At 45.7% G+C, this 12,999-nt stretch overlaps 1 protein-coding gene across 1 annotated transcript; it reads right to left on the reverse strand.

Moving 5' to 3' along the window:
* Window positions 1–11,023: 11,023 nt before the first annotated feature.
* LOC141726629 (olfactory receptor 14C36-like) lies at window positions 11,024–11,956 on the reverse strand. The gene has a single exon (XM_074531580.1). The coding sequence runs from the start codon at window positions 11,954–11,956 to the stop codon at window positions 11,024–11,026; it is 933 nt and encodes a 310-aa protein (XP_074387681.1).
* Window positions 11,957–12,999: the final 1,043 nt, after the last annotated feature.

Consider the following 12,999-nt stretch of genomic DNA (forward strand, 5'->3'; position numbering starts at 1 on the left):
CCAATCTCAGAATTTACCAAGGGCTCTTCTAGATGATTCATTAAATTCCCCAGAGCACAGAACCCTTGACACCCCTATTCCGCATACTTTTCGTCTCTTCTTAAGATGTTCTCTAGAGTTTCTTGCTCCCAGGCTAAGGCTTCATCTAATTGGAGTTTCTTACAATTTCTCTTTGGGCTTTCTTTCTCTCCACAGTAATAACAATATTTGTCACTGGGTAGAGCCATAGCCCCTTTTGGTCCAATAAAACCTTTGTCTCTTCTAAGTGGTTCTACTGGCCCGTCATTGCTGGCTCCCACAATTTCTCTGACTATGGCTACCATAATTTTAGCTTTTGTTTTTGTCTTTTTTTCTTCTCTTCTCAGATATACTCTTATGGCTTCTCTCAGCAGTTCATTAATACTTTTTTCCTGCCAGTCCTCTATTCTTTCTAACTTTCATGTGATATCTCGCCAGGATTTAGTTACAAATTGTACCTTGAGAAGGACTTGGCCTGTTGGAACCCAGGACACCCCTCTTGGTATCCTGGAGGACACATGCCATTGCCTTGGGTGTCCTGGCAGGAAGCCAAAGACACCTGGGATTTTGATCTTAACCCATGGAGCAAATAACCACCCTTGTATGAAGAATTACAAGTCACAAAATTTTAACTAGAATGATAATGAATCTGTCACAGGATGTAAAATGGTATTTTATGGATTTTTATATAGAGGTCTAGGAGGCAAGAGGGAGGGACGTGGGTGTTGTCATATTCTTCTTCCTTCTTCTTAGCCTCCACCTTCTTGGTGATGGTGGCATTTTAGGACTGGTTTAGAGTAGAAGTAGACTGTCTAACATAGGTGATAGGTAATAGAAAATAATGATAAATAAAGTACACATAGTTCATAGGATAAAACGTAGACACCAGCCCGGGGGCAGGGAGTGTGCCTCTGTCTGACCTCTGGCAGGCCAAAGAGAAAATGTTATAGATAAGAAACAATAAACAACCTTGGAAACCAGAGACGAAGAATTCAGACTCCTTCTTGGGAACACCAGGCTGGGAAAAAAGGATTAAGGGGATCATACCTGACTACAGGGAAGCCGAGATTGGCCTTCTGGGCTGTCTGGGTCAACATTAGAGTAAATCTGGAAGTTCTGCTTTAGCCTATTAAGCAGGGTTGCTGGGGTCTCATCTTTTTCCTGGGTGCCGTCAAACGCTAACCTGGTATTACTCCCTCTAGGGACTGATTCTTTTATCCCTCTGCTCATCAGGGACCTGTAATCTCTCATGTTCCTTCTCCCCTCTTCTTGATTAGGGTCCCAGTCAGTCTCCACTGAAGGCATTGTTTGGTCACCTGGGGGCCTGGGCTGGTTTTCTTGCTCCCAAATTTTCATTCCTTCAGTTCTTATTAATTGAGTCTCTTCTAGGGAAAATAGGATGTTAAAGATGGAGTTCAATTCTCCCCATGTATAAATATTAGGGCCTAAAAATGGATCAATTTGATTTGCTGTTCCTACTAGTTCTTCCACTAAATTTCACAATTCTATCTAAAAGTTTCTAACTTCGGATGCAGTCAAGGGACCGTTTACAAATCCAATCTCACTGGCCACCCCGCCCATGAGAACTTCTATGAGGGGGAACAATTTTTCCACTTTAGCCACTTTGGACGGGGTGTTACAACATCAGCTGTGGAGGCTGACTGGGTAACTTCACTCTTGGGCATGAGATTCTGAGATGTTGTTTGGCTTCTCATTTGTGGTGGGGAGGCAGAGCAGGAACTTGCTGGTGAACAAGGGGTGCATGAGATGGCAGAGGTAAGGGAAATGGTAGTGAAGGGTAAAGATAGCAAGGAGAGGGTTGAGGGGAAGGAGTTGGAGGTATAACTGGGTTAGGAGGTGGTAAAGGAATGACAGCTGGGAGAGGAGGATGAATTGGGTCCACAGAAAGAGGAATTGGAGGAAGGATTTGAGGTACTGCAAGGGTAGGAGGAAGGAAGTGGTCAAGGAGGTCCCAGTTTTTTTCAGCCTTCCCAGCCTCTTCTTCTTTTACTTTCCTAGCTTGCTTTCCCTCTTTTAATTTATAGACTCTTGTATTTTCCTCCTCTGAGGTGTACTTTAGCCAATAGGTGACGTTCTGAATGTGATGGGCCTTTTCCAAGAACTTCGGGGACACAGAGGAAGTGCATCACCTTTGGACAGAGAGGCAGGTAACTCAGGAAATGTTTAAGGATGTTGTTAGGTCATGCAGAAAGAAAATTACAGAGGTGAAAGTTTGAGGCTTAACCAGGCCACTTCTGTGAAGGAAGGTACAATCTCCATTCATTATTAGGACAGATGGGGTTTCCAAATATGAGGGAAAGGCTGAGGTACTTAACTCATTCTTTGCCTCAGTTTTCAAAAATAAGTGAAGTTGTCCTCAGGACAAGTGTTCTCCTGAGCTGGTAGTTCAGCACAGGAAGCAGAACAGCCCCCTGTAATCCAGGAGGAAGCAGCTGGGGACCTGCTGAGCCACTCAGATGCTCACAGGTGTCTCTGGGAGCAGATGGGATCCATCCCAGGGGGATGAGGGAGCTGGTGGATGAGGTCCCCTGTGGGAATTCATAAAGTTAGAGGGTTTTTAGGAAATGGTTAAAAAAGAGTATTTAGGCCTCAGGATGTGGCCCGAAGTTCTGTTACAGCGGAAAAGTTTCCCAAGCAGTAGACGTGACAAATAACAATAGGACATTGAAGATGTGTCTTTAGGATGGCAACGAGTTTATTTAATGTATATCTTTAGAAGGTTACTGTGAATAGAGCTCTGTTCTTTGTCTTTTATGAACCAGTCTTTGTTCTAACTACTATTACGTATGTTTTATAAGGATTGGATGGAAAGCTTGTCAATATGTCTTGTTTTGGTGTGATTGGTTGAAATCTAAACTGAGATGGTTTTATGTCATTCCGTTTTACCCCACCTTCGAGGGCATTTCCCATTAGGCCAGCATGCTGTTAACATCTAACAATGTTCTGAGGCTGATGTATTAATAATAAAAAAAGGCTGGTCTGAATTTGTCCAGTGTGGTCCATATTTGGACTTTTTGCTGTGGCAAGTGGGTTCCTCTCTTAAGACGTGGGTTCCTGAAACCATTGGATCTATAGCTACCCTGGTGCCCCGACAACTGGTGCCCCGTGTGAGGACATTCCGTGTGAGGACATTCCATGTGAGGAAACCCCGTTCGAGGACGTAGATTAGAAGAAAAAATCCTGGATTTCCCGGCCGCTGGAGACCCAAGTGTTAATCAGGAGGACTGTATCATCTCTCCCGCCGAAGCCAAGAAATTTGTAAGTAACTTTTCTCGGGAGAGCGCTTGGGTAACGGTTTTTTGTGGTAAAAGAAAACAAAAATGGGAACGAACTTATCAAAAGTTGAATGGGATGTTTTTTATCAATTAGAGACATTGTTACAAGAAAAAGGGCACTCTGAAGTTTCAAAAATTGAACTTAAAAACTTACTTATATGGGTTAAAACAAATAAGCAAGGTTTAAATTTACAGTCTGCCATTACTTTTCATTTTTGGGATCAGATAAACTGGAGGATTTATAATCTAGTCACTCTTAAAGAAGATGAAAGTCTAAAAGAATTGATGCCCATTGCTCGAGCCCTGATGGAATGTTTTAAACAAACTGACAATTATAAGGTGAACTCGGATTCAGAAAACCAAGCTTCTGGCTCTGTCTCTTTAAATTCCAGTAAACCTGTATGTGTTCCGGAGAATGTAACAAATGTTGTTTCAAATGCTGATTTGAACTCCACTGAGAAAAATCTTCCTTCTCTCTCTCTGGGAAAGAATGAGACTTTTTCGGACTCTTCGTCGCGTTGTTCTGTTAATGTAAAAATATGTGACTCTTGTAAGGGGGAAGGGACAAAATGTATTGAAAATGTAAAGGAGAAAGTGAATGTATTTCCTAAGATTGGTTGTGCGGGGACACTGAAAGCTGGTTTAGATTGTGATATGCCTGAAGTGGAAACTGAGGGTGTTTCTTCCACTCGGGAAATTTTGGTTTCTGGGCGTTCTGGGAATTCTTTTTCAGTTAAGCAAAAACCTGTTTTTTATGGTAATCGTCAATCCATAGGTACAGAGAAAGAAAAATTGGCTTTAATTAAAAGGATGGAGTCCTTTGAAAGGATGGATAACTCTCAAAAACCTGAAAAAACATGGGTTGAGTTTTTCCTCATTGCTGTGATCCTAATTCTTGTATTTTAAAACAAAACCATGTAAGTTTAAAACCTGGATTTGTGGATTCTTCAGCTGAGTTTTTCTTGGCAGGGAGACAATGTGAAACTTGTGGTAAAGTAGCAAATTCAAGGTTAAAATGTGGCAATGTTCCCAGAACAGGGGAACACGCTTCTGTCTCGGCCCCTTTGGGCCGGGCTTCAGAGGAACCGTGTTGTTTGTCGGAGTCCACTCCTGCCTGTCATGGCAGGGTTCCAAGGGGGGCGTGTTGCTTGGAGGTTTCTGAAAAAAATTTAGAGGTGTGTTCTCATGATCAGGTTGGCCGGCCCCCTGGAATTGGCCGAGCTCCCGGAGCTGGCCGAGCTCCCGGAATTGGCAGAATTCCCGGACAAGAGCACAGTGTTCCTCCTGTCAGGGCCAGAGTGACTGGAAGGTTTGGATTTAATGATTCAGGATCAGAAAATGTATTGATTAGAAGCAATGGGAATGTTCATACTGTCATTGATCAAAGTGACAATTTTGATTCTCCATTAAAATTACCGGATTGGTCATACATTAATCAGAAACTAGAAAGAGATTCGGATTTAAAGAAACAATATCTTGCCTTACCAGTAAAATATGGAAGAAATGATAGAAATCCAAAATATGAAAGACTCAATCACCATGATATAAAGGAATTAAGACAGGCTTTGAAAGAAAGTGGATTTTCTTCTCCCTATTTTAATAGTGTGTTGAAAAATATTTTTAACTCTAATGATTTAGTTCCTGCTGATTGCAGGAATGTGGCAACTTTAATCTTAACCAATTCACAGTACCTACTATGGGAGTTCCAATGGAAAAAGTTACTTAACAAGATGGTTGAAGGATATGCAGATACTGATTATGCCGATTTAGATGTTGCTCATTTGGCTGGTGATTCACCTTACGGTAGGCCTGAAAATCAAGCAGCTGAACTGCCTCGGCCTGTTTTAGCAGACATTAAAGATGCTGCTAGAAAGGCCTTGCTTTCACTTGAACCTGTGGGTTCACATCTGAGCTCTTATCCACTGATCAAACAAGGTGAAACTGAATCTTATGGTTCTTTTTTGGATAGATTAACTCAAGCTGTTGAAAGGCAATGTCCAGATGAACAAGCCCGCTCTTATATCATTCAAAATCTTGCTTATGTAAATGCTAATGATGAATGTAGAAAAATTATTTTAGCTTTGCCTGATCAACCTCCAACAGTTACACAGATGCTAACAGCTTGCAGTAGACTTTCACAAAATGCTGCAAATTCACAGGTCAATGCTTTGGAAAAAACCCTGGAACACAATTTGACACAACGAATGGATAAAATTGAAAAGCTTTTAGAAAAACAAGAAAAATGTTAGGAAAACTCTGTTAATGCTGTACAAGTAGATCCTAATAGAAAGCCTGCCTGTTTTGCTTGTGGTAAACTAGGCCACCTCAAAAAGGATTGTCGTGGGACAGCAAATCAAATTTCTATTTGCCCTCGATGCCGAAAAGGAAGGCATCTTGCTAAATACTGTCACTCACTATTTGACATCAATGGCAACCCACTGTTGTTAAACTTCAAAAACAGCGCGTTCCACCATGCTCAGACACAAATTGTGGTACCCACTGGCCATGGGTGAATATTCCCACTGGGCTGGTCATGTCACAAAAGGATTGTCATGTGTAAAGATTCTAATCAAAGTGACTTTTTACCTGTCATAAAATGTGATTGTTATGATATATATGATCTGCTAATGTCTTGTTGTACAAGTTTTGTCCTCAGTTCACAGAATTTTCCAGGATTCAAGATTCTACACTGCATGATCTGCTCATCACAGCTTCAACGCAGACAGAGATGCAGCAAACCTGTACTGGTGTTGGGACTGAAATCCAAAAAGCTGGACTTGACATTTCTACAACCAAACTCCAAGGATGCAACAAAGACCCAAGCTGAGACATCAACTCTTCAAAGAAGATCATCAACTCTTCAAAGAAGACAGCCTCATCACTGGACTCTGGACACTGGACTCTGACTGTGGTTTGAGTTTTCAGCTTTTCCCTCAACCTCTTAATTTGGTCACAGATTTTGCTTATGTTGCTAATGCTAATGTTCAATTTTAAAGGATGTTAGCGATGAGACTTTACATCGTTGGCTTTCCTGTCTTTTTACAACTTTGCAATATAGAACTAATCCGTGTTTTGTTTCTCACATTAGGGCATTCATGTTTCCGTGGACATGTTCTCTGGTGCAGTTTTTGCTTCCCTTCACACAGGTGAAGCCGGCAGCCATGCCTGTCATCATTTCCTGCAAGCTTTTGCTTCATTGGGTGTACCCCAAGAAGTGAAGACTGTCAACGGTCCTGCATACATATCTCAAAAATTGGCCTCATTTTTAAATGAATGGGGTGTTCAGCACATTTTTGGTATTCCCCACTCTCCCACAAGCCAAGCAATCATTGAAAGAACACATCAAACCCTAAAACGCATATTAGATCAACAGAGAGGGGGAACGGAGGTCACCCCACAGATGCGACTGAACAAGGCTTTGATTAATTATTGGGGATTTTGATTAATAATTTGGGGAAAGGGTATGCTTCTGTCTCCACAGGTGCTGGAATTAAGTGGGTTCCTGCCAAAAACGTCAAACCATATCGCACTTCAGAACCTGCAGTTGAGCCCAGAACCGAGGAAGCAAGTACGCAGACGTGAACCGAATCGAAGGATCCCGGGTCTCGCCTGACGCCTCTTGTGCCTGACGTTCTTTGTGCATCGGTGGAACCCATGAACTCTGATTTTGTGTCAATGTTATTTATGAGTATGCTAATTGAATGCTGAATGTTTGTTTAACAGTCTTAATTTTTGGCAAAGGTTTAAGTTAGAGATTTTGTGTAGAAAGAATTCTGCCAAGACTTAGTTCATGAAAGAGATGGAGCAAGTTCAAATGGTATATTTGTTTTGCTTGATTTTAATTGTTTTTTGTTGTGCAGATTTGCCTGTGGATCAACCGAAAACGAATGTTTGGGTGACCTTAGCCAAGGCTGCCGGATCAGATACTATATGTCTGTCTAATTCAGAACCAGAAAAGCCTTTTTCAACCTGTTTGGTTGGTGTGCCAGTGAAAGAGTTGCCTTTGGTCAAAAAACAATCCAATGGTAGGCCAGGTGGAATTGACAATGGAAACAATCCCTCTTTCAATTGGAACATTTGGTCCAAAAAACTTCTCAGGGCAACATCTGAACCTCAAGAATTGGAAATCCTTGGTTCTTTGACCATGGATTTTTCTTTTACTTTTATGACTCGTGCCTGGTGAAAAGGTGATCCCTCAAAGTTTAGTGTTAACTCCTCATTATTTTGCATATAAAAATTTGAGTTTTTGGTGTAATATTTCAAATAGTTGGAATGTGTTTCCGGAGACGGATCAATATCCACGGCAATTGCCGAAAGGGTATTGGTTCATTTGCGGAGACAGGGCTTGGCAAGGTATTCCAGCTCACCTTGAAGGTGGTCCTTGTAGCATTGGTATGCTCACCATAATTGCCCCCACTGCCAAAGCAGTGATGAAAAAGAAACAAAGGAAAACGAGAGCTGCTCCTCATTATGATGAGAACTGTCAGAGTGATTTTATGCCTTGGAATGCCGCCAGAAGGGTTTCAGCAGGTATATTTTTACCCCAATTGGCCTCAGCAGTGGCATTGAAACAATTAGATAGAGTTGGATGTTGGCTGAGCAAACAAGCTAATGCCACATCCTCTGCAATCAGTGATATGTTGACCGATGTTGATAGTATTAGACATGCTACTCTTCAAAACAGAGCAGCCGTTGATTTTCTTTTACTGGCACAAGGACATGGTTGTGAGGAATTCGAAGGATTGTGTTGTATGAATTTGTCTGACCATTCTGAATCCATTCACAAAAGCATTCAAAAATTGAAGGATCTGACAGCCCAAATCAAAGAAGATGGAAGTTCCTGGTTGGATGATTTGTTTCAAAAATGGAGTTTTGCACCTTGGCTAAGGCAACTTTGCAAGATAGGTCTTTATGTACTAGGTGTTCTAATACTGATATGTATAGTGGTACCTTGTGTACTTTGTTGTGTTCGGCGAATGATGAACAGAACAGTCCGAGAAGTTTTTGTCATACAAGCAGGAGATTTAGGAAGTAGAAGCACAGAGAGTGTTCGGAATCTCACGAAAGCAGTAGATGAAGGTATAGACATGAACGAAGGTTTTGAATTAAGACCTTGGAATCGACCAGAGTTTTTTGAACAATGTCTTGTAACTATTACCAAACATGATTCATATCTCTTTCAAGGATGGGGTCATCACAGCATTAAGTTGCTGTGCCGTAATGTAGCAGTGCTTTAGTGCAGATAGGTCTCCAATAGATAATAAGCAGAAATTTTACAGTAGAGCTATGAAACGCAAGTAGTAAGCGACAAGAAAATGAAAGATTCTGGGTCAAACAGAGAGGGGGAAATGTGGGAATCCATAAAGTTAGAGGGTTTTTAGGAAATGGTTAAAAAAGAGTATTTAGGCCTCAGGATGTGGCCCGAAGTTCTGTTACAGCGGAAAAGTTTCCCAAGCAGTAGACGTGACAAATAACAATAGGACATTGAAGATGTGGTTTTAGGATGGCAACAAGTTTATTTAATGTATATCTTTAGAAGGTTACTGTGAATAGAGCTCTGTTCTTTGTCTTTTATGAACCAGTCTTTGTTCTAACTACTATTACGTATGTTTTATAAGGATTGGATGGAAAGCTTGTCAATATGTCTTGTTTTGGTGTGATTGGTTGAAATCTAAACTGAGATGGTTTTATGTCATTCCGTTTTACCCCACCTTCGAGGGCATTTCCCATTAGGCCAGCATGCTGTTAACATCTAACAATGTTCTGAGGCTGATGTATTAATAATAAAAAAAGGCTGGTCTAAATTTGTCCAGTGTGGTCCATATTTGGACTTTTTGCCGCGGCAAGTGGGTTACTCTCTTAAGACGTGGGTTCCTGACACCATTGGATCTATAGCTACCCTGGTGCCCCAACAACTCTCCCCAAGCTGCTCTCCATCATTGACCATCAGTGCTGGCTCAGCAGGGAGGTGCCAGAGCACTGGAGGTGCCAATGTGAGCCCACCCCCAAGAAGGGATGGAAGGAGGAGCTGGGCAACTCCAGGCCTGTCAGCCTGACCTGGGTGCCCGGCAAGGTGATGGAACAGATCACCTTGAGTGCCATCCCAGGGCACCCACAGGATGGCCGAGGGATCAGAGCCAGCCAGCGTGGATTTCAATATCTGCATTGATGATCTGCATGAGGGAACTGAGTCCAGCATCAGCAAATGTGCAGATGACACCAATGAGGGTGTGAGTGTGGATGTGCTGGAGGGTAGGAGGGCTCTGCAGAGGGCCCTGGACAGGCTGGATCCAGGGCCCAAATCCAACAAAGCGAGGCTGAACAAGACCAAGTGCCGGGTCCTGCACTTTGGCCACAACAACCCCTGCAGTGCTACAGGCTGGGGACAGAGTGGCTGGACAGCAGCCAGGCAGGAAGGGACCTGGGGCACTGATGGACAGCAGGCTGGACATGAGCCAGCAGTGTGCCCAGGTGGGCAAGAAGGCCAATGGCTCCTGGCCTGGATCAGGAATGGTATGGCCAGCAGGAGCAGGGCAGTGATTCTTCCCCTGCACTCAGCACTGGTGAGGCCACACCTCGAGTGCTGTGTCCAGTTCTGAGCCCCCAATTTAGGAAGGCCATGGAGGGGCTGGAGCGTGTCCAGAGAAGGGCAACAAGGCTGGTGAGGGGTCTGGAAAACAGGTCCTGTGAGGAGTTGCTGAGGGAGCTGGGGTTGTTTATCCAGGAGAAGAGGAGGCTCAGGTAGACAAGGCGGTGTCAGGGCAGAGGTTGGACTTGATGATCTCCAAGGTTTTTCTGCCTTGCTGATTCTGTGATTCTCTGCAACCACCCTTGGAGCAATTGCAACAGCGTCTGCAGGGGAAATACAGGAAACTCCCAACTCATGGGAACAAACTTTCTGGCTGACTGCAGAGGCCACGACAAACCTGAGTGGTTTCCCTGGTGTCCCCCAGCCCTTGCTGGCCCCAGGGGCTGATGGCATTTGTGCTCCCTCAGGTTCATGTCCCCACACCCAACAGCATGGGGGTGCTCCCCCGCTCTGTGCAATGCAAACAGGGGCTCCTGAGCCAGTGCTGCCGTGTCTGTGCCTGCAAGGATGGGGCACCTGTGTGAGCTGGGGGAGATGCCAGGGCTGCAGAGGGGGGATGTTGTTGGCAGCTCCATGAGGACGCTCTGGGACGCTGCCCTGGGCTGTGCAGCGCACTGGGGATGGATCAGCCCCTGCTCTGCTGCTCCTTCCCGTCTGCCCCAGGGCCCTTGCAGAGCCCCAGCCATGCTGTTTGCCCCCAGCCTGCCAACGGCCAGCCTGGGGCTGCTCACGGGGCTTTTCTGCGCTGGGCATTGGCCTGGGCGTGTTCTTGAGAGAGCCTGGGCAAGGAGCCTTGAGCCCCCAGGCCCTGGGCTGAGGCGTCAGCGCTGCCCCAGCAGTGCCCATGGCCTGTCCCTGCTGCAGCCCCGGCACTGCCACCCCCAGGGCTGTGCCCGGCCCCGAGAGCACTCAGGCCCTGCAACAACACCAGGGCCACCAGGGCAGCGGGGCAGGGCCACGGCAGCAGCACTGGCAACACCAAGTTGGCACAAACAATGACATCACTTTGTAGAAAATATTTAAAATATAAAACAAAGATAAAGGTACTCCAAAATGAAACTAACAAGAAGTATTGAAGGTTACTTTTATAACAAGTGATTGGCAGAAACTTGCCAGCAGCTTAATGCTTGTGAAACCATCCAGTCATCAGTCTCTCCACTCCAGCCTTGAGCTCCTGGTTCCTCAGGCTGTAGATGAGGGGGTTTAGGGCTGGAGGCACCACCGAGTACAGAACTGACAGTGCTAGATCCAGGGATGGGGAGGACATGGAGGGGGGCTTCACGTAGGCAAATGTGCCAGTGCTGAGGAACAGGGAGACCACGACCAGGTGAGGGAGGCAGGTGGAAAAGGCTTTGTGCCGTCCCTGCTCAGAGGGCATCCTCAGCACAGCCCTGAAGATCTGCACATAGGAGAAAACAATGAACACAAAACAACCAAAACCTAAAGATGCACCAACCACAATGAGTCCAAGTTCCCTGAGATAAGATTTGGAGCAGGAGAGCTTGAGGATCTGTGGGATTTCACAGAAGAACTGGCCCAGGGCATTGCCATGACACAAGGGCAGGGAAAATGTATTGGCTGTGTGCAGCAGTGAATAGAGAAAGCCACTGGCCCAGGCAGCTGCTGCCATGTGGGCACAAGCTCTGCTGCCCAGGAGGGTCCCGTAGTGCAGGGGTTTGCAGATGGACACGTAGCGGTCATAGCACATGACGGTCAGGAGGGAAAACTCTGCTGAGATGAAGAACAGAAAGAAAAAGAGCTGTGCAGCACATCCTTTGTAGGAGATGGTGCTGGTGTCCCAGAGGGAATTGTGCATGGCTTTGGGGACAGTGGTGCAGATGGAGCCCAGGTCGCTGAGGGCCAGGTTGAGCAGGAAGAAAAACATGGGCGTGTGCAGGTGGTGGCCGCAGGCTACGGCGCTGATGATGAGGCCGTTGCCCAGGAGGGCAGCCAGGGAGATGCCCAGCAAGAGGCAGAAGTGCAAGAGTTGCAGCTGTCGCGTGTCTGCCAATGCCAGCAGGAGGAAGTGCCTGATGGAGCTGCTATTGGACATTTGCTGTCTCTGGCCATTGGGACCTGTTCATGGAGAAAAGTCAGTGACCGGTTAGTAGAAACTTCTTCCAGCAAATTCAATGCCTTTTCCCACAGACCCTTCTCCTGTAACACTCTGACACCCTTTTCAATTTCCAGCAGATTTTCCTTCAGCTCCAAGTGTGGAGCCCTGGCTGGTGCTGCCTGAGTGGGACTTCAGGTTCAGGGCAGCTACACAGAGAGGTTTTTATAGTTCAGCCTTGCTGCGCAGACATGGGAGAGGGACAGGGACCTGTCCTCATGTTCCACTTTGAATCTCTGTTAAAACAGAAAGCCCTGTCAGCATCTGCCCTCCCACTGCCAGAGAACAGGAATGGTAAAGTCTGTTTAAATGTACTAGTGTTATTTACAGCTTTTTTTCATCTCCCCTGCTGATTATTTTTGGATGTCAGAAATTCTCTGCATTTCTGCTGCCTTCAGGGAGAACAGTGAGTTCTCTGAGGCAAGGTGGTGAGTGGAGAGGAAGGGAAGGAGGTCTGTCACCCTGTCCTGTTCCAGGATTGTCTCGGCTTTCACCTTTCCCTGACAGAGGATGATCATCCTCCCATGCTTCCTTTAAAAAGCATCCTGACATTGCTGAGAGCAGATGGATCCCCACAGTCCACTAAATGTCCATTCCCTTCAAAAAGTCTCAGCTCCAGATTTGTATCCAGGGACAGACAGGGCTCATTTCGCCAACCCAACAGCATTTTCTCATCACAGACCTTCTGTGTCTCACCGTGAGGCTTTTAGATAACACAGAGATGCTACAGGACAGGTTTGTATCCTGGAGGGAAGCTCAAAGCTTGGACTGAAATCTCAGGGAGATTCCAGGTGTCCTTATGATGGCATTGGATTGAGGGAGATGCAGCTCCTTCCCTGGCTGCCCTGACAGCATTGCCCAGAGCCGGGCACTGGGGACAGCGTCACCCTGAGCCAGCTGTGCCCCCTCCAGAGCCCCCAGGGCCGGGCAGCTGCTCCCAGCCCTGTGCTCTGCAGAGGGAACTGGGCCCGGGGCTGCAGAGC

This window comes from Zonotrichia albicollis, chromosome 37 (assembly GCF_047830755.1).
Source record: "Zonotrichia albicollis isolate bZonAlb1 chromosome 37, bZonAlb1.hap1, whole genome shotgun sequence".
NCBI lineage: Eukaryota > Metazoa > Chordata > Aves > Passeriformes > Passerellidae > Zonotrichia > Zonotrichia albicollis.

Coding starts and splice junctions, on each gene's coding strand:
- LOC141726629 (XM_074531580.1), bottom strand. CDS start 11,956: ATGTCCAATAGCAGCTCCATCAGGCACTTCCTCCTGCTGGCATTGGCA.